Here is a 21,004-nt window from a genome sequence, read left to right as displayed (position 1 = left end):
CTAAACGCCTGAAGATATCTTGAGGTTGAGCGAGGTGCCGACGGATGAAAAGATACTTGAATGTTCTCTCCAATGTGACCTGTGTTGATCCATTCGGGATGGGCTTCAATTACTCGTCCTTCGATGAATCGCTTGAGTGACAATGCCGTCTGAAAGAGTATCTTTAGGTCGAGCGCGCAAGATACAAATCAGGCCCAAATCGAACCCTTACGTCTCTTATCGTATCAACGGACTCTTTCAAGTCGATAAAACCTTCAGAAATGGCAGCCAGCCAAGACGCCGCTAACGAGAGGTAGAAGCACTGATTGTACATCTCCTCCCCTGACCGGACTATATTAATTTCGTGGCGCGTGACGGTAGACCTACCACTCTCGGATGTGTTCCGACTGCCAACATCTACCACTTGCACCCCTAGCGTCGCTAAGGCTGCCTCTACCCTCATTGCGGTGGAGTGGAGCGTTGGAGGCGGGACTAATTCGGCAGCGGCCGCAGCGCACTCGGAAGATTCGGATGGAGGGTTTTGTCTGAAGGGCAGGAATATCTTAGGTCGAAGAGAGCAAGACTCAGAATAGGCCCAAGTTGACGGACTTCCTCCTCTCCCTTCTCTTGACGACTAATGCCATCAAAGAGATTTCCGCATCTTTCACGATTCTGCTTTGCCGTCGAGGATTTGCATTTTCCCTCCCGAGTTCAGTGAAGGTCTGCGTTAAACTTCTAGTCAACATCTTGGACTCCTTAGGAAGACCACAGGCCTTCCGTTCTGGTAGGAGTCTCCTCTGCCGTTTCCTCTCCTCCTCCTCGAAAGTCGCCTTACTCTCCTCTAATACAGTCGCCAGTTCAGCTTCGAACTCTAGAGTGGCTCGGCTTGGTGACATGAGGGGGAATGAAATTAATTATACTACTTGGCGTACTTTAATCAGAAAGACAATTTTGCATTGCGAGGAGACGTAGAGCCACCCGATTGAGTATAGAAAACAGTGAGCGTAGTAGTCCCGAATTAAGGAAGTGAACAACGAGTGGTAGGAATGATACGGTGTGTACGAGACGCGACAATTCCGTAGTCAACAGCCCCCGTCCGGGCGCTCGGTGGTGGGGGGGGCTCCATTGAGGATGTTGGAGGACTGGTTAACGGTGGGCAGGAGGACGATATTTAAATGTTGTACGCAAGATCGCAGAGTTCACTTCGAATGGCGAACATTTAACGGGTGATAGAATAATACGATTGTCACGGATCGATCCTACGACCTTCCGAGTGACAGCCGCGAGCTCTACCACTATGCTATCTCGACTGAAATATCTCCCTCTGTCGCGTTCGCCTGGGTAAGTAAACTGTAAGATCTACTAAAGTAACAACGACCTCTCCGACGCTCCAACGTTCGTCGTCTGCCTATTCGTATTCATAATCGTTACAGTTTTTGTCTGGCATGTCGATTGCCAGTCAGTTGGTCAACGGCTACTCCTCCTTCCTCCTCAATGCCACCACCCACAACCCATTCCACTTAGCATCAAGACTTCTATCCACCTCTGCTGCCAGGCTCTCCCAACCGAGCCCCGCTGACTTAGCAGTGGTCAAACTTCATGTTACCCGGCAACGCCCTAGTTGGACCGTCCCTTGGCAGAGCACTCCTGTTGAGGCCTCCAGTGGCTCAGGGTGCCTCCTATCCCTACCTGAGTCCGTGGACTCATCCTGGCATGGTCGTAATTTCATCCTCACTGCTGCCCATGTGGTAGCGGACAGCATCTACTTGACGGTTCAGCGGAATACGGACTACTTCGAGCCCAGTAAATATTCAGCAGTTGTGAAGGCAGTTTGCCACGACTCCGATCTAGCGTTGGTGGAAGTGACTGATGAAAAGGATGGCTTTAGACTCGGTACTCAATTCAGGCTCCCCCAATGTGAATATAAGCGTCTCTTAGGAGGGACCTCGGCAGGGAGCCCCCCAGTGGAAATGAGGCCGCTCGAGTTAGCCAAATGGGACGTCCTACCTGAGCTCCGAGACACCGTGCAGGTACTAGTAGTCGTAGTAGTGCTGGTGTTGACCTCAAGAGGATCAGGTCGTAGGGTACCCTGTGGGGGGAGACAAGTTATCAGTGACCAGTGGTGTTGTATCCCGATGTGAGGTAGTAGTAGTAGTCTTCCTATTGCTACCCCTCCTGTCGCCAACCCTCTAGGTAGTGGAGTACTCTCATAGCGCCCGACCGGCCCTGGGCATTACTGTCGATGCTGCTGTTAACGCTGGCAATTCTGGTGGACCAGTGATGTGCCCTAATTCGGATAAGATCATTGGTAATAATAGGGAGAGAATCTTAGGTTGTCGATGGTAAGATTCATTTGAGGTCCACTAGCTGCTCATCTTAGGAGTAGCCTTCCAGAAGTATGTCTCCCGTGGTGTAGAGAATCAAGGCCATGCCGTTCCAAGCTACCTTATCTGGCGGTTCATCAACAGAGTTGCTACTGCTACCTCGGATGGTGGTCAGACCTCCTCCTCCTCCTCCTCCTCCTCCTCCTTGGATCTCCCTTGTCTAGGGGTGACCTGTCAACCAGTGGAAAACGAACAGTTCAAGACATGGCTAGGGATGAGGGGAGGTGGTAGGGTGTCTCAGGGAGAGGAGGAGTTTATTACTTTTCAATTCATAATATGTTATGCAAAATCGGAGTCTTATTTTATTCACGCCGGCTCGAAATTTGCGAAGATTCACAAAAGTTCAAAAGCTCGGAAAGTTATAATTGATTATTCTCCTTTTGTAGATGGTGATACACACGATAGGGTTCTTTTTCATTTTCAAAAATTCATAATGTAGTAGAGAACTGTTGACTCAACCGTATTGATGAGAAATGTTGCATCGGGCTCGACATTACAGAAGTTCAAGAGGAGCTTCGGAAATTGGTGGCTGTTATTCTTGTTGTTGTTTTTGTAGACGGTATGGAGTATAAGGGGGTGATGGTATCGTGGTCTATCAACCCCTCGTTGAGGAAGTATGATGTTATCACTGCTATCAACGGGACACCTTTGGATAGCTTTGGTCATGTGTGGTACCTCGGGAGGAGGCTCTATATGACGGCACTGCTGGACAGCTACTATGTGGGGGACGTAGTGGAGTTGACGGTGTTGTCAAGGGGGCCTGAGGAGGGGCAGGCAAGGGTGGAGGAGAGGAGGAGGAGGGTTCAGCTCATGTCACCTGAGGATTGCTTCTTGGTCCCTCGAGGGCAGATGTACGATGTTAAGGCACCTCCTTATTTTATAGCAGGAGGTAGGGGTGAGGGAAGGGGAGGAATCGATGGAGGTGTGGTAAGCTGCTTAGGTATGGTGTTCCAACCACTCAGCGTCGACTACCTCAGAGGGTGGGCATCAGATAGGGATAGGCCTACACATCTACAGCATATGGTCAATACTGGGAGGAAGAGTCGGACTGGTGAAGGGCGGCAGGAGGTAGGAAGGGGGAGCTCAAATGACGGTCGAGTCGAAGGAGTGGGGTATAGTTAAGACGTTGCTGTGAGGTTAAAATGGAGGGGGTGGGGTTCGAACTCTGGACCTGCGGGCTCTCAGGAATGTGTGGTGTTAACACAAGTCCTCGCTGATGAATGCAACTCTGGTTATGGCAGTGGCTGGGTCGGCGGACCGATAGTGCAAAAGGTCAACAATGAGAAGATATGCTGTGAGGAAAGCTCCTCCGCAGCCGGAAGATTTTGCGCATGCGTGCTGCTATTGTTCTAGGTCTAGCACATCTTGAGAAGATATTCGACTCTGTCGTTTATTCATCCGAATCATCATCGGCCTACGTGGTGGTGGAGTTGCTATGCTATGATGGTCCTTTTACGATGGTGCTTGCCACGGAGGAGCTCCGGCAAGGGGATGGGCGTATTCAGCAACGTTATGGCTTGGCTAAGTTGAGGAGTGATGGCAATAGACTCAGTAACTGTCCTGTGCACTCGAGTGATGTTTCTTATGGGGGACGGTGTGGCGTTGTAGTAGAGGGCAGGTAGTGTTGATGTAGGGTTGGTAATGGCTAAGCATCCGAGGTCCAAGCACAGAAGATTCAAAACAGGTCCGAAACGTACCACCAAGAGTACTGATGAACCTGTTACGCGTAAATTCGGGGAGATAGTCACTGAAGGGGTTGAGCGATGGGAGGACTTCTATCGGGCTTGTGGCTTGCAGCTGGACAATGGTGATGAGGAGTGGAGGGATCTCATTAACCATCTTAGAGCTCCTCTGCCGATATCCTTCCGAGTGCGGAAAGATGCTGACTGCAGTCCACCGAGGAGTATATTTCAAGATGTGACGTTGTCGAGGAATGGAAGGTGGATACCACGCGCCCGACAATTCAAGTGGTGTTCGGGGTACCAATTGGGATGTGATCCTAAGACAGCGAAGGAGGCCTATCCGGAGTTGGACGAGTGGTTGAGGGCCCATCATGGGGGTATCGGAGGAGGGGCAAGGCGGCAGGAGGTGGCCTCGATGGTACCAGTGTCGGTCCTGGGGATCGAACCTGCGCATGAGGTGTTGGATATGTGTGCTGCCCCTGGGAGTAAGACCCTGCAGGCCCTTGACGTTGTAGAGAAGGGTAGGGGCATGGTGGTCGCTAATGAGTTGGACACGAGGAGGGCTCATATACTGTGTGGGAGGGTTGGGGCCTCTGAGGGCTTTATGGTCATCAATCATAAAGCACAGTTGATACCAAATAATCATCAATTCGATCGAGTCATCTGTGATGTGCCTTGTTCGGGTGATGGGACCTTCCGGAAGTACCCGGTAAAGTGGAAACATTGGGATCCCTCATTGGGAAGGAGGCTACATCATACGCAGATACAGGTAGTGGCAAGAATCGGACCTGTTTCGTATCTTGTATGGTCAACCTTTAGATAGCCTTGCGGGCCTTCGCCTTGCTTAAGGTGGGTGGTCGTATGTCGTACTCGACTTGCAGTGTTAATCCTCTCGAGAACGAGGCTGTTGTCCAAGCCGTCCTGAAGGCCGGTGAGAAATTTTGTCACTGCGCCACGAAATTACCTTCCTCAGTGTCGCCCCACGGCCGGCTGGTCCGCGTGGAGCTGCCGGGCTTCCGCACCTATCCGGGTCTCAACCATTGGCAGGTGGTGGAGGAGGTGGAGGACTCACATGAAGTATACCACTGTGAGGCTATATCTGAGGGGGATGTGAGGAAGGAGTGGTATCGGCCCAGCATGTGGCCGTCGGGGTCTTTTGACTTGTCTCCGTGTTTGAGAGTGTACCCTCATCTCAACAACACCGGTGGCTTCTTCACGGCGGTTATCGAGAAGACTGGGGAACCGTGGGATGGCGGTGGCCGGCCTGTTAACACGGATGGAATTTCGTGGCGCGCGACGGGGAAGGAGCCGTTGAAAGTGCGAAAGTCTCTGTCGAAATTGGCTGATCATCGTTTATATAACATCATCCGGGTCGGCAAGAAGAAGGCCAAGACTGGCTCACCGTAAGCAACTCCTGCAAGACCCTATTACGTCTTACCAGTCTTGCAGGGGGGTTGAGTTTACTCTAGGGCGAGCGCTAAACTGTCGGAAAGGCGGGAATTAGCAAAATTGTGGTAGCCTTTCTTCGTTATGGCTGCTACGGACGTCTGGACGCGGATACCTCGATTCGAGGATACCATCAATCCTACGGATATTCTTATCTCACAGCAACTCGAACGACTTTGCCGTAACGACCCCTCCTATACCATCTCTCGGCCAATTCCTATTTCAGGTGAGTGCTTACTGCGGTATAACGACGATGTCAATCCTATCGCCACTTCGATGATTGAGGCTCTTCGGGAGAAGAATGTCACAGCAGGTGTCACCAAAGTCACGGGGGGTATCACTAATTCTCTATTTAAAGTGGAGTTCAGTGGCTTAGAGGTATCCTTGAAAATGCCGGGTGTGGGGATCGAACCTGGGACCTCAGGATAATGCAACTTCACCAGCGAGCAACGCGCCCACCGATTCCACCACTGGGAGCTCCTGTGAGATCGATAATGAAGGCAGCCGTCCGGACCATCTCCCTGTCTGCCTCGTCCGAATATTCGGTGAAGCAGGGAGTTCCATCATCGACAGAGATGAGGAGAATCGGATCTTCAATCACCTCAGCACTATTGGATTCGGCCCGACCTTGTTTGGTATCTTTCAGTGAGGAACGCACAGGGAAGATTTGTGTCAGAGAGCGGCCTACTTTAGGAATGGACGTATAGAAGAGTTCTTCACTCGTCTCCGTCCGTTGGAGCCTCTTGAGATGGTTTCTGAGAAGTGGACGCCGTTGATCGCGAGGCGGCTACGGTGGTTACTTGCATGTGGGAATTTATGAAATTATGGTATATAGGTATATGCATTCCCTCAAGCCAGCTATGGTAGAGGATGGTCCGAATGTGCCGGATTTGTGGAGGACAATCGAGTCCTATGCCGCAAAGGGACGAGAGTTATTCAATGCGTCACCGGAAGATGAGGAGGGTGACTTTATGACGATGCTGGATTCAGTAGAGCGTGAGGCGAAATGGTTGGAGAGGACTATACAGTCGCGCGAGACTGCCAATGTGTGTCCGCTCGAGCAGGTTAGTAGGTTAGGGCTCGGGGTTACGGTGGAGATGGTTGTGGGTTCTATTCTCGATGGAGGTATTTAATTTTAGATCGTCTTTTGTCATAACGACTTGCTCTCGGGCAACATACTGGTACCCAAGGATGGGAGTAACTGCCAATTGAAGTTCATCGACTACGAGTACTGCGCATTCAACCCCGCGGCAGCCGATATTGCCAACCATTTTGCTGCGGTAAGGTGAACCTTCATGTTCTGTCGTGCCCTCGGTAGGAGGCCTTTAGTGTATGCAATCTCATAATATAATCGGTGAGGACAGGAAGGGTGACGTTATTCCTCTTTTGCCAGCTTTCTTTCGTGACGATTTCTGTCCCGTATACGGTCGATATTGATGAGTGATACGCTTAAACGTACCATGTTACCCGATAACTAAACGTTTGAGTTGAATCGATGATCCTTTTTCAGGTGGTGGAGAGTATGCTCATCGTGAATGATGATTATGATGTGGAGAAGTATTTCCCCAGCAAAGAGCTGCAGGTGAAGTCGAGATCCCGGGTTCGATTCTACCCAATGACATCTTCTCACAGTTGCTATTTCTCCGCAATTACCTCACTGAAGATGAGTACAGTAGTCTTGACGAGGGCACCATGGTGAGCATCCTTTCATCGGAAGTAGACGGATTTGCCTTCATCAGTTGGAGACAATTCGACTGTATGCGATGGCAGCTGAGCTACGTTGGTGCGCATGGAGTGTGATACAGCATTTCGAGCAGGACCGGAGCGCTGCTGCTGTAGAGCAAGGATGCGATGATGATGAGGATGATGAGGATGCGGCATTTGATTATGAGAATTATGGCAAAGCACGACTTCAGGGTTATTTTGACTTGAAAAACTCCACGACAGAATATTGATAATTGTTCATACCAACCTTGAGTGATATGCCGCTTGCTGTATTCGTTTGAAAGTGTAGAAGTTACTTCATCTCGTACTCTCCATTGAGTATGTCAATTGTCCGGTTGGTGGGGAGAAGCCGATGCAAGTTGTGGGAATGCATTCCCACTGAGAGATAACCGTATCAGAAGGAGAAGGAGTGCCATCACTGTATCTCCCCTAGCAGGCTGCGGATCGGTTAAGACCATCTATCGGGTGTACACATCTCGCGTCTCACTGAATGGCTCTTAGGATATCCCTGTATTTTCAGAAGTCCACAGAGATGTTTGCCTCTCCGCTGCATTCGACGTTACCTCATGCTGAGCCACACGCGTGGTATTGCCATTATTCCAAAACGGCATAGAGTGTCGGTGATGCTGCTTGGACATCTCACCAAGCAATAATGGCGTTAGTAGGGAGGCTTCATCTTGGTGTTGACGACTCTCCTGGCTATGTAGTGAGATGCATGTAGGCTACAGTTGAGATACTCAATCACATATAAGTTGATTGCAGAAATATCAGAGTAATCATCGTAGCAGTTGTAACTGGGATTATCCCCTTTAGCCAGTACTACTTGTGACATGGAGTCGTTTTTCAATCATAACGCTAGTACCTTGCGCAGGGTGGCAGCAATTGTTTCGAGGCTTCAGCGTTTCTTCATCACTTCAACTGTCAATGTTGACTCCATCGACGAGGGTGCTGGGACCTGTGACATTGAAGTCGTTCCAGAATTTGGGAAAGGCCGCGTTCTCTACACACGGCACGAGAAGTGTCAATGTTGCTGAGTTTTACAATAAGGCTAGAGCATGTGGAGTCGGCTACTTTACGGGAGTGCCGGATTCCTTATTGAAGGACTTTTGCGCGTAGGTCCAGCACGTGGGCCTATTCTGTATCTTATTCGCTCAACCTTTAGATATGTCACAGACCATGCAGAAGCCAACGAGCATGTCATCGCTGTAAATGAAGGAAGTGCCGTTGGTTTAGCTGCTGGATACCATTTGGCGACTGGGAAGCTACCCATAGTGTAGGAGTAGGAGTTACTCAGCTTATGCGGCTACGACTTGTTGTAGGTATACTCAGAATAGTGGTTATGGCAATATGGTGAATCCCCTACTGTCGCTGGCACATCCAGGTGTGTATGGGATTCCTATGCTTGTAAGGGGGTGGTATCTTTGAGGTCGCCGCGCAAGATACGAATGAGGTCCGATTTTCGTTAAGGTTTTGGTGGGCTGGCGTGGAGAACCGGGTGTTAAGGACGAGCCACAGCATAAGGTTATGGGAAAATTGCAGGCTGGTAAAACCACAGGTTGCGGGAATAGAACCCGACTGGAGTGACTTCGTGTAGGTATAATTCAAGCCATGGATTTGGCCTGTACTGAGTTGCCTACTGAGAACACAGAAGCGCTGGAAGCCCTGGAGGCAGCAGCGGCACAGGTAGTGTGTTGATCTGCCAATCGGGAGGTCCCCGGTTCGATTCCCGCGGTCTACTTTAGTCTATGGAGAGCAAGAGTCCTCATTTAATACTAATTCGCAAAGATACTTTCTCGCGGTAGTAGAGCGTCACAAGCTGTCATTTCGGGTAGATGTTTTTTTGTGAAGGTACGGCTTGAAAACGGCAGTTGATTATGACCATACCCTGCCTATGACGAGAGAGAATGCGATCCGAGTAGTACTGAAGTCCGGCGGCGACCAGGCCACTTATGTTGGCACTACAGGGTTCTTGAGGTAGATGCTGCCAACCTCGGAAGCACAGGATGGGTAGTCGTACATGCAGTTTCATTTCAGTCGGGAGTTATTCGAAATCCGAACCAACGAGTACGGTGGCGACCATTCTCATGATTTCCTGTGCGTTGGCAACATGGGCCACGCTGGATCTATCGCCGGAGGTAACGACGTCATAGAGGTTGCTCTCAATCGTTGTTCGATGGAGGGGGGACAGGTTGTTGTGTCGCCTCTGGTTGTTGAGGAGGGTGTGTCTGATAGGAATAGTATGTTCTGATATTCGTGCTTAATTCATGGTAAGGAGAATCATTGAGAATTTGTGACAGCCTTTTATTACAGGGTTAATGAATGTTCTTTTCTCGAATCTGTGTTTACGGTGAGATTTCTGAGTGGAAATTTTCCACTCATGAGGAGCCTGATAGTCGATCTTGGAGTGTGTTCGATCAGGTTTGGCGAGCCACATGCCGTCGGAGTCACCCGTAGTATGCATGGATGGCGATGGTGCCCTGTTGATGCATATGGGGTCGATGGCTACTAATAAGGCTACCAATTTAATCCACGTTCTGGTAGGCGGTGCCGGGGATCGAACCTGCGACCTAATTTGTCATCGCTTAGGTTAACAATGGGATGCATGAGAGTGTTGGAGGTCAACCAACGGCAGCTGCTGGTTTAAATCTGTGTGGTATTGCCCGAGATGTTGGGTAATCGAAAGGTCCCGGGTTCGACTCTCGGTGACACTGTTTCTACCCCCCAGTTATCCAACTGCCATACGTGTTCGTACCGAGGAGGAGCTCTCGTCAGCAGTAGCCGACGCTGTGGCGCAGCCTCATGGAGGGCCTGTGTTCATCGAAGTCCTCGTCAAACCTGGAGTCAGGACAGATCTTGGTAGACCTACTACTACTCCACAGGGAAATAAGGTCAGCATGGGAGGTGGCTGGTCTAAGGATATTTTACATGTTCTCTAGTCTGTGAATCAACACAATAGGTCATAGAATAGCTAGTAGTAAGGCAGTGACATAATTCACATCTTATTCTTCTGTAGAGCTCGATAGATTCTCTCCGTACGACTGTCATCACATTTTCAGAAGGCGTTCATGAGCCGAATCGAAAAGATACAGTCTGCAAGCAACTAAGCAGGCTTCTCGAGATGTGCTGCTGAAAGCAGCTTTCTTAATCGTTGTACATCCGAATCGGCCAAAGTGTGTTCGATGCTTCTCTTACTGGTACTTTGTGCGTGCTCTTGTCGAGAATCTTACATCACATTTGTGTGACTATATGCATTACTCAAATGCGAACAGCAGCAGCTGCTACTGCTCGAGACTGTTTTTCCATTGTTTGAGGTTGTTGAGGTCGATAGTTGTGAATGATCATGGCGTTACGCTCGCAAGTGCTTCGAGGCGTCTCTCTCCGGAATTATTGTGCCGCTGCCGGCTATTCGGATTGAGTTCCCCGCAAAATCGTGCCGCTGAGTATTGGATAACTGTATGGGGAAGTTTCATCGGGGAAGGTCGCGCACACGAGGGTTCTTTCTATGCCCCCGTTTATAGGAAGTGAATCGTATGGCATTTAATATCATACTCCGGACATTAGCGAATCTCGGAGTAGCAGTTGATTGAGGGGAACTCACTGTTTATACCTCGACGCTGAAATTCTAGAATGGATCCCTCATAGGGCCCAAGTATTCTCTTGATGTTCCGTTGGAGACTAGATGATTAACTCTTCAATGTCGAACAGTGTTGCGGATCCACTGTGGACTTGATAGTCATGAAAAAGTACTGAGTTTACTAGATGTGATCAGGGATCACGAACTCCTGTTACACATATGAGTGTAGTAATTTCGCCGCCTTGCTATGAGAGTACAACTGCTGTTCTTATGGCTTGTCGTCTCGAGATGTGGAGAAAATGATGGTAAGATTGTCCGAAAACCCTGGTGGAGTCACTTTGTGGTGGACACTGCGATCTGTATGATATAGAACTGTGATATCGTACTAGCAAGCCACAGACTGTGGCCCACAGTCACTCAACTGAGGTTTACGAACTGCGGCTATTGCTACTTGGCTATTCAGACGCTTCTCGCTGCCATTTTTATGAACGAGGAAGTGACCCGAGGAAGGTGGAATTCAGCCGGAAGGAGTTAACAATGATCGACACGTGCCGGGATGTGTATAGAACTACGTGTAATACGCCCATAGTTGTCCCGCTTCCAGCAGTTCCTATCTCCGGAGTAGGAGTCTCGTTGATTGCTGTTGTAGTTCAGGCGTATCCCAAGAGATGCTGCATAAGAGATGCTCTAATCCCGAGTGCCCGTTCATAGCTATAGATAGGAACTTCGTGTGCGAAGTTAGCTGTGTGGGAGGAGACGAATGCTCGGCGAGAGATATCCTGAGACCGTAAGCTGCATCGCTGGATACGATAAGAGCGTAGAACGAATAGAATCAGTATTGCTTGTTGATAGTTTCAACACCGAGTTCGTCGTGCTCCTGTTGATACTTCTGCATCCACCAATTTTGGAGTCGAACTTTGCGGACCCATACGTTTTGTTGTTGGCCTGACAGATACCCGAATGAGTCGTCTGGTCTGTGCAGTACCTGTTCAGTGCAAGGATGTAGGCACTGCATCACGTCCCAGCGCTGCCTCCGCTGCGCTCCAACCTTCACGATGCAACCTGATGGTTCGTGCGACTTTGTGTAAGCTGGGAGAGAACAGAGAGAACAAGCTTAGTCACTACTAGGCAGGTATGCTAAGTTCTTCCCTATTGTTTATTGGCTATCGGCACCGCTTATCGGTGCATTGGCTGCCTTCCTTTTGTATGCTGTAAGTTACTCTTAGCAATTGGCCCAGCGTCCATTGGACATTATCATCTTCGTATGTGAGTTATTCTCAGACGCTGGCACCAGCGAAAAGACCAGTGGAAATATCCTTCGGGGTGAGTTTGAACGCCAGTCTGCTGCACTCGTATTAGCCCTAATCCATGCACCATGGTCAGTTACTACACCATCGACGCTGTCTCCCACGGCGAACTCCTGGGAGGTCAGGTGGGTATTTTCCTGTGGGAGAAAATGACGACATGTGCAGTGAAGATCCCTTGTAAGGCGCTGTTCTTGGCAGTTCAACATACATGTGTCTCCTCAATAGATATTCCATTCTTACCACCAACATGCATCGAGATTACGTCATGGGAGTCGGCCTTGCATTGTGAGTCAGAGTCGGAGGTTTTAATTATTTAAGGAGACTTCTGAGATTGGCCCTTGGGCTCCTTGAATCTCGGCAGTCATGAGTTCTCATCTCACGTTCTACATATTGAGCAACGTCTTTGACTCTCGCCATCAATTTCACTGTAGATGAATCTTATCCCGCCAACAAGAAGGTTCTGAGGCTAGTTCATTCAGTCAACCAGAATAGTGCTTCGAGAGTAGAGTATATTCTGTTATGCTCGCTGTAGCTCATTGTAGCTGAGGCACTGGATGGGTATCTTCTGCTCTATTGAGGATCTTTCTCTCTAAGAGAGGCTCCCATGCTTGAACAGACTCGGCAAAGAGTCCCGACCTTGTTAAGATCGGAATTCAAGGTCACTACGAATTGAGTGCCTCGAATAGAGAAGATTGAGAACTGCCGCAATGGCGGTATTACCGCCATTGCGGCAGTAATGGTATTACCGCCGCGGTAATCTTCGCCGCTCGTTGCTCGGCCAAATGTGGCCATGGTTGCATGATGCCGAGAGAAAAACCATGATGAGCTGATGAATACTCCTCAATATGAGGTATTCATTCAGTCCTTGGAGAGGAAGACGTGGGCCCGTGACCGCGCTACTGGCTACAGAGTCGCTGACATTGTTAACCTGGGCCAGGTTACCCGAACCCGGAAATAATCTCCTCCTCCGCCAGCCCCTCCTCCTCCGTCACCGCTCCCCGGCCCCCTCCTCCCCGCCGTGCCGCCTTCACCCCACGGGATTGTCGCTGATGTTGAAATTAGCATTCGGGTTTCCGTTCGTATCCGCAATTTCCGCTTGTTCAAGTGTCATGACTCTACTGTGGCCAAGACCACCACTACTGCCTACGGTGCCAGGTCTTGGGGGGTGTTGCGGGGTTCCCCCTTGGGGGGTCTTTGTCTGGGCACAGTGTGTCTACCTTAAGAAATAAATTCAACTCCGACTTGAGGGAATTGTTGGAGGGGTTCGAAGTGTCGTTCAGGGATGGGGTGGCACAGTACACCCCGGAGCCAGTCTTGCCCTTCCGCTTTTGGGACGCCAGGTTACCTGGTACAACGGTACCCAGACACAACAACGCCATCGAAGCGGTCAACAGTAGCTTCAAGCAAGGCAGGATCCAACCAGGCACAACTGTCTCAGTCCTGGTGAAAAACTTCATAGTTGCCTGGAGAGGAAACTGCACAGTGCAGGATGCACTGAAGAGCTTGGCTGACAGAATGTGTCATTCAACGATAATCGTCGACTTAAGTCGATCATTTTGAAAGCAGAGTTTTACAACCTGCGTGAGGTAGTGCCTCCGACCGCCCTCTATTATCCGATCTGGAGCTGCGCCCCGGGAGCACTCTCTCTACAGTAGCGATAACTCCTTTGATGTATCATACCAACCTACGAGATGAATACTGCTCGTGCAGCCATCATAGGTTGTTATACAACCACTTTTGGTCTCCTATTCCTCCTCACTGACTGAAGTATTGCGTATAAGCGTATATTAGCTCTCAAGTTATTGTTGGCGAATTGCCAATGGCAGTCGTGCATGGAAAATCTCGGGGTTGTCGCTTCGTGGACTCATGCGGATTTGTCGCATCCATCTTCAGGTACTACAACTGGCTAGTATTCATCGCTGTTTTTTTCACAATATTAGCCGTGGGATATGCGGTGATTCAGAGAAGAGCTGCCTTGAATTATTTCGGAATGTAAGTGAATGAATTGTGAGGATCTTGTCAGAGTTACTCTTGCTCGGAGTTTACTCAGAGCGATAGACAGTTCTTGTGATTCTTCTGACATCATTATCGGCGAGCAGCATCACAGTCTCATTTAAAAGACACTGTGATGCTATTCGCGGTAGTTATGATTGTTGCTAGTTGTCAAATGACTCATTTCCACAAATTGTTACAATCGTAACTGAGTAGGACTCGTAAACGCGGTAACGAGAGAGCATCAGATAAATAATGATAATTTCCAACATCAATTACAGATACCGGGTACTCTAGTAGTTACCCGACGTACTTTTTCTTCGAGAAAATGAAACCTGTATTTCTCGCAGTTCCCCAGAGAAACCAGTTGACATCGTCAACTTATGCATAACAAGTATTGATAACATGAAATTAAAATTGATGGCGATGTCAATAACATTCTCCCTAATTGGTTTGCCTTTTTGCATCCCTCGAACTTCGAAGTTGTAGGCCTGAGGCTCGAGGCGAGATGGGTTCGAAGGTTTCTATACATATTCTGTCTGAAGTAGCTTGTAAGCTATCCTTGTTGAGCCGTCCCCCACCTGGAGCCCCTGAATTGTCACTCAATCCAGCAGTTGCCGATTCTCGAGATACTTGGACCAGCAAGATTGTGCCGAACTACAGCTCTCTGAAGCTGCTAGGATAGCTGTCATACACTATGCTGATGCGCAGTAATGTGAGATGGTTCACGGAAATTCCGTTATCACATGATCTGGCGGCGTCGTAACTCTGGTTCTACAGTGGTACTTCCGCTCACCTTGCACATCGCATAATCATTGCTGGTAAAACTCGTCCTTTTCCAGGGTAATGGTAGGATCGCTCATTGCCGTGATGACTTTCGTCATATCTGTCATCTTCGCAGTCCATCAAAGGTAAACCTCTCCCAACTTTTGGATGGATCTCATTCACTGAAAAACGGTGAGTCACTTTTTGTTCTCCTCCCTAGGGACACTGTAGAATCTTTCCGCTCCCGGCACTGTACTATGGAAGACTTCGCTCTCCAGCTCGATGGTCTCCCACCGAGCGCCACGGATCAAGATACTCTCATTTCGATCTTAGCAGAGCGAACTGGGGTGGAGCCCGTCGGTGTTAGCATCGCCTACAGGTGAACTGGTGTTGATGAGGCATCAGGTTTCGAATCGACGTTTTCGATGCTGATAGAGCTGGCGGCCGGACTATGCCGATGTAGGTACATCGACAAGACCGATATTATAGAAAAGCTCTGTGATACACATCTGCAGCATTTTGAGATGATGCACGATGCGACGCTAAACTCTTCACGACGTAGCTTGGCCATTGCCACCAGAGGTGATTCGGCACATGGTACAAAGAGCTCAACAGTGCGGTCCTCTGACGTACCTTTGACAGGGTCACTGGTGGGTTCTCCGCCATCTCGGTGGAGTTACAGCCAGGATGGAGGCCGAGAGATGTCCCCAGTGGCTCTGCCCGAGGAGTGCTATCAGTCTAGGATCCTTTATCCCACAGCAATTTTCTCGAGTCCCTCCACTGGAGGGCCTCCAGTAGTTCGCCCTCATGGTTCTCTCAGATACACGCTCGATGATGTTCGTGGAATGCTACTGGAGCTGGAGGGTACCGGTATCGCCTTCGCCGTGTTTAACACTATAGCCGAACGAGAGAAAGCGATGTGTGAGTATCAGCTAGTGTTCGCTTTACCGTCGGAATAGAACTTATAACCTCGTTCTACCGTAAGACGTATTAAAAACCTTACAGGGTGAGTCCCCCTGGGTGACACCTTCGATTAGTCCTGACATGCTATCCGGTTTTGAGCATTCGCATGCTTCACAAAAATTCGTATTCAAAGCAATGGTCCCATCACTCTAAGTCTTAGCGACCAGACTCTCAGTCTAAGAGTCTCTTAGTAAGAGACAGTAATTTCAGCGGTAACGGACTCAATGCGACCCCTCAACTCAGAATTTATTAGTTGGGAAAAGAGAGCTGAGTTTACTAGCTCTCCGCGATTGAAGCTGGTAACCAGCTGCTGGTTGACATGATCATTGACAGGCATCACCAGCTTCTCGTATGTCGGAGCCGCCTCGGGGACAGATCATGAGGTTACGGTCCGCAGAATTTATGCAGAACCGGTGAACATCCACTGGAACAGGTGATCCATCATTTGCGTCCTTCGAAAGCAGTTTAGCGGACCAAGATGCTGTCAAAACTGCCATCCATAAAGACTAGGCCTACTATAGGTGATCTATAGTAGGCCTATAGATCTATAATAGATCTAGCTTCGCTCAACGGAAGCGACCGTAATAGCCGCCTCACTGTGATGTGCTGAGGAGCACCCCTGCGTCAAAAATCACAACCGCACTATGATTATTGGGTGGCAGTTACGTCACGTAACTTACGTGATCATAAGAGTGATTATCACTACAGTTTACTTGATGAGTCCATTGGTCACAACACTGCAAACACTCCTCTTCGCCCATTATGAGCTTAGTGAAGCTCGAAGACGCTGACTCGATCTTTGCGGCCACCTTATATAAGAGGTTCCTGATGAGTTACTCATTTCGGCGACTCTACTGAGCTCCAGAGCAGGCAAGCATAATGATATAGGAATACGAGACTCAGGATTCCCGGTCCGAGAATCAAGCCCTGGGAACCCCAGAGTGGGATCCAGAGTGAACTTAAATGTATTGCAGTACTGGCTTCGGAAATGCTATGATGGAAACCGCAAAGGGATAGCAGTGAAAGCCATTGGTGAGAAGTTGCGATCATGGAGATTTCCAGTCAATGGTGAGAAGACAGGGACTACGGTGACCGCTTTACCTGTGAAACGTTTGATGAAACATCCTCGGGAAGCAGTTGGCTTCCAGCGAACTGCCTCTTCGGGCTGAAACCAGTTCGTCAGTAGCCGCGGCTGGTTGGTGCATTGGAGACTGAGTGATGCGATGTAACGATTGATGATGAGGCTCAGATGAGCCGATACCGTTGGTATCCAGACATGTGTCATGGGCGGAATGATGACTGACAACGCCACAAACATGACGAGCGCCAGCAAGATTGTTGCCAAAGCGCTGATTACTCAGCGAGATTCTGAGACTGCCCAGCAGCACATATCAACAGAGGTTCTTTGTCTAACCATATGCTCTCAGCATTGGCTGCTTCGCACACCACAACGCTCTTCTTGCCAAGGACATAATGGTATGTCGGGAGGAGAACTGACGAGTGATTTAATCATCACAAGTATATCACAAACCTGATGTTAAAACTTTACAGCGGAATGTGATTTGTGGTCGATCAGTAGAAGGAAGCAATGGAAGCTCCTCTGCCTCCGGAGGGCGATTAAGACGCTCTTGTCTACAGAGCTATAGCCTCTCGGAGGCTGATTACCAAGATAACGGGCTGTTCGACGTACCGGTGCATTCATACTATATATTCCTTACGCACAGCAGCGTTTCCATTCCTGTATGTGTTGCGAGTCGCTGATTAGATCACTTTCCCGAATACTATCGAGTTCGATATCAGTGGGGTCCAAGTGATGTGGCGCCGCGTCTAAACAATGACGGCCCCGGTCCGGTCCGGGTCAATTCCCTACAGCCTGGGCTGTCTTTGTTGAGATTGTTCCACACGTCCTCCGTAATCTTCGTTGAACTAACGCCGAGTTAATGAAATGAGAAGTGATTTATTCCTCTATTCAGTCTCCACGTGAGCTGGCGATCATTCTCACTCCGACTCTTGAAAGGCCTCCTCACGCTTCTGCTTACCTTCATCATTTACATCGCCATCTTCTTCACGCCCTTCTGCATGTAATGAGGGCACTGCTGATTATTCTCAGACTATACGAGTCGCTGCTTTAGATACGTTTTCACCTTCATCGGCGAGGCTGGAATCACTCCGAGTGGTATCGAACCCGTTTTACTCGGCCTTCTGATCTCTCTTTGTGAGCATTCGTTTGTCGCATCGTACGATAGTCAGCTGTCAGGTAACACACTCCTCGGGGAAGCCTTGTATGCAACAGCTAATTCTGCCGGGGCCCACCGAGAGAACGGCGCGGACATTATAATCTTGATGGCGAATTTCCCGCTATCCCTCTTCAACCTCATCTTTAGTGCGGCTGTGGCTGCGTATGAGTGTCGCGTGGCCGATGGAAATGAGTGAGTCTGCTCGATTCATGCTACTCCATCACTCCATTAAACTTCGCAAAATTTTCTCATAGCACTTCATTTCTGCGGCTGTCACGAACCCACCTGAGGAGCTGAATTCCATCGAGGAATATCACAATATCGACGCTAGGTTTATTTCATATATTTGAGAACTTTGGTGTATTCATCACTGGTTCTGCATGATTCAGGATCTGGAGCCTGTTGAGTACTGTGCTGCAGACAGCTTCCCTTGAAGCCTTCGCTGTGGAGATGCGCATTTCCTCACTAATGTGGGAGTATTCACTCTCACTCAAAGGCATTCAGTGGTGTCATCAGATACCACATGCTATGGCCGGCGACGCTCCTTCTACCATATATTGGTTTTGCATTAGGGGGATACGTGCTGAGGCTATGGTTCATGTGAGCATAGAAGAGAGCATGTTCTATGATGGTTTTGTTCATTCAGGTACATCCGCGCGAAAAGAGACTCCACTATAACGGCCTCATCAGCAGAGACGCTCCTCGAGCCTAGTCCGATGTGGTTGGCTTGGGATTACTCTCTAATGATCGCAAACTGCCTTACGTATCGATGATGCGTTACTCTCGGCAGCTATTGAGCGTCATATCAGGTGTATGTTCTTCTTATTCACTGTGTCACACTCGAGTGTAGTCCCCACTATCTTTATTAATATGATCGGCTGGTCAGCATTTATGTACGTCTCTCAGAAGATACTACATCTGAGGATGTCGAAGGTGAGGATATATTACAGTCACAGGTGGGTCGGTTCGAACTTCAAATCGATCAACATGGCGAGCGCGATCTACGAGGTGCTGAAAGTGAGTAAGTAGGTTGGATTTATGCGCGTTGATACTGTGGACCTTCGTCATTGGCGCAGTGGCATCGGCTCCGGTGTATTGGTTATGGAGGGATGATAGGGCGACAGCGCCGAATATCGCGACCGTTACTGTTGCAGCTTGTGGAGCTTATCTGTGAGTACTTGGGATCGTTTTTGTGTTGTTCATGATTACGTTTTATACCCTCATTGCGTAGAAACTTTCCGCTGGGAAGCGGCGTATATGTAGTTATGATTTGAGATTATCTCGATTTAACTGTTCACGAGTCGTGAACAACTGATGAAAAGTTGGTGCAGTCGGTCTTATGTAGATTATGTTTGGCGATTATCTTCAACATGCCTTGGAGGGCTAAGGGCGAGTCTGAAGTTGCCGATGTGACATTTTCGGAAGCTCAGGAATCTCTGCTTTTCGACTGGTTTAACTGCAACCCCATCCACGTGAGGAGCACTGCCGTGTTTAGGAACTAGAGTTGAGTTATAGGTTCTCAAGTCGCAATTTGGAGTCCTCACTGGTACCAAAGTAACGGAAAGTAGTTTCATGTCGCGCGGTCCTAGAAAGCTGTATCGACATGGAAAGCAGCACTTGCAGATAGACGATTTTTATCAGCGTCGGCGGAGGTGAGGATTGTCCAACATCATCAGGTGGAGGTTGGCTTTCTGTTGCTGTTGAGATAACGGTGAAGGTTGATCTAGTAGATCTTGAGGAAACTTGGGTAGTTGTAGTTGAATTGTCAGTGCTCTGCGTGTATGGCATACTCACTTCTCGGGCTCTGGTACGGCAAGTGGTGTAACGTACATTACGAAAATATATGATTATTTTCCTCACCTGAGCTCGCTATTCATAGGAGTTTGTGAAGGAGTTAAAAACCCACAGAAATTAGCAAAGAATCACCAAAATTTCCTCAGAAATCTCATGTTGTCATCGCCAACACATGTGGTTGACCATGTGCATATTCTCCTCCTCCACACTGATGACGTGCTGTACTAAAGTCTCGGACTACCATTACGCCTTCGCTGCTAATGCAAATACTATTGCCGTGAACCGTTGGATTTTTTCTCCATCTCTAATGACGGTTAATGCTCGGTTGATCATCAGGTTCAGAACTGACGTTAATCCTCACTATGTGCCCGACCTCAGAGATATGCTTGGATCGATTCTCTTTAATCGTCATCATCCTCCTATAAGGAGAAGAGCTGCCGTTGTTGATCGCCTGGTCCATGGCATGGAATGATGAATGTTAATGATTATCGCGATTCTTATTGTCATATCAACGGTTTGTGTTCTTCCACCCTAAGAAAACGAAAACTTCATAATACACTTCACTGGGAGGAATTTATCACCTCTCGACAAGTTTAAAGTCGTCGCCTTTGAGTGGAAGAGAATCGCATAAGTATGGTAAGGTAGAAGGCGGGTTATGAGTAGTAAGGCGAGCTAATAAGCCGTGGCTGCTGTTATTATTATATCGGCTCAGCTCGCTACTATCGGGGCGATGCTCGCTTAGCCCCCGTCTATTGATTAAGTCAATAGACCAGGCATCAGTCGCTACCCTGGAGTTTGGACCGGGTTCGATCCCCGGGTAGGACATTTTTCCGTCATTAAAAGTTTTTCGTGCATGTCTTCTTTTCGAGCTGATTGTAGTCTGTGGGATTCGAACCTGCGAGGTTCCTGTGGTGAGAGAGATGAGGGATACTCTTGGACGGTTGGTATCGATGAAATCTATAAAGAAATTGTTGGGAAAGTAATTAGGAGTTGTGTTGTATTCCAAGACGTGACTTGAGATGCTGTAAGGCGATGGATTTTAATTTTACCGATACCATACCATTTGTAATCATCACCGAGTGAGACGCAATACATGGTAATTCCGTATTAAGCGTGTTCGAGTAAGAGACGAGGGTTAATATGATATCAATGGAGT

General features: G+C 48.8%; 5 protein-coding genes across 5 annotated transcripts; 4 read left to right on the top strand and 1 right to left on the bottom strand.

Moving 5' to 3' along the window:
- Window positions 1–563: 563 nt before the first annotated feature.
- Pmar_PMAR028657 (hypothetical protein) lies at window positions 564–875 on the bottom strand (the record flags this gene model as incomplete). The annotated part of the gene is made up of 1 exon (XM_002787350.1): window positions 564–875. One exon carries the CDS (start codon window positions 873–875, stop codon window positions 564–566), a length of 312 nt encoding a protein of 103 aa, XP_002787396.1.
- Window positions 876–1,424: 549 nt separating this feature from the next.
- Pmar_PMAR028656 (hypothetical protein) lies at window positions 1,425–5,458 on the top strand (the record flags this gene model as incomplete). Its single annotated transcript, XM_002787349.1, has 11 exons — window positions 1,425–2,009; window positions 2,056–2,121; window positions 2,173–2,287; window positions 2,360–2,590; window positions 2,920–3,252; window positions 3,304–3,431; window positions 3,549–3,657; window positions 3,717–3,914; window positions 3,997–4,814; window positions 4,865–4,976; window positions 5,019–5,458. 11 exons carry the CDS (start codon window positions 1,425–1,427, stop codon window positions 5,450–5,452), a joined length of 3,129 nt encoding a protein of 1,042 aa, XP_002787395.1. The 3' UTR covers window positions 5,453–5,458.
- A 117-nt stretch (window positions 5,459–5,575) lies between these two features.
- Window positions 5,576–7,446, top strand: Pmar_PMAR028655 (Choline kinase alpha, putative; the record flags this gene model as incomplete). Its single annotated transcript, XM_002787348.1, has 9 exons — window positions 5,576–5,672; window positions 5,718–5,869; window positions 5,916–6,136; window positions 6,185–6,283; window positions 6,327–6,555; window positions 6,631–6,771; window positions 7,002–7,073; window positions 7,124–7,186; window positions 7,231–7,446. The coding sequence occupies 9 exons, from the start codon at window positions 5,576–5,578 to the stop codon at window positions 7,444–7,446; spliced, it is 1,290 nt and encodes a 429-aa protein (XP_002787394.1).
- Window positions 7,447–8,140: 694 nt separating this feature from the next.
- Window positions 8,141–10,104, top strand: Pmar_PMAR028654 (Phosphonopyruvate decarboxylase, putative; the record flags this gene model as incomplete). Its single annotated transcript, XM_002787347.1, has 11 exons — window positions 8,141–8,328; window positions 8,379–8,489; window positions 8,536–8,597; window positions 8,667–8,759; window positions 8,811–8,899; window positions 8,959–9,014; window positions 9,065–9,190; window positions 9,251–9,351; window positions 9,635–9,753; window positions 9,803–9,888; window positions 9,942–10,104. Coding segments are annotated over 11 exons (1,194 nt in total), but the record flags the coding sequence as incomplete, so codon positions are not given.
- An 8,820-nt stretch (window positions 10,105–18,924) lies between these two features.
- Pmar_PMAR028653 (hypothetical protein) lies at window positions 18,925–20,320 on the top strand (the record flags this gene model as incomplete). Its single annotated transcript, XM_002787346.1, has 4 exons — window positions 18,925–19,010; window positions 19,400–19,526; window positions 19,570–19,706; window positions 20,185–20,320. The coding sequence occupies 4 exons, from the start codon at window positions 18,925–18,927 to the stop codon at window positions 20,318–20,320; spliced, it is 486 nt and encodes a 161-aa protein (XP_002787392.1).
- Window positions 20,321–21,004: the final 684 nt, after the last annotated feature.

Source organism: Perkinsus marinus (assembly GCF_000006405.1).
Source record: "Perkinsus marinus ATCC 50983 genomic scaffold scf_1104296929422, whole genome shotgun sequence".
Classification (NCBI taxonomy): Eukaryota; Perkinsozoa; order Perkinsida; family Perkinsidae; genus Perkinsus; species Perkinsus marinus.
The sequence above is the reverse complement of the archived record's forward strand: the minus strand, read 5'-3'. Positions and strand labels throughout refer to the sequence as shown.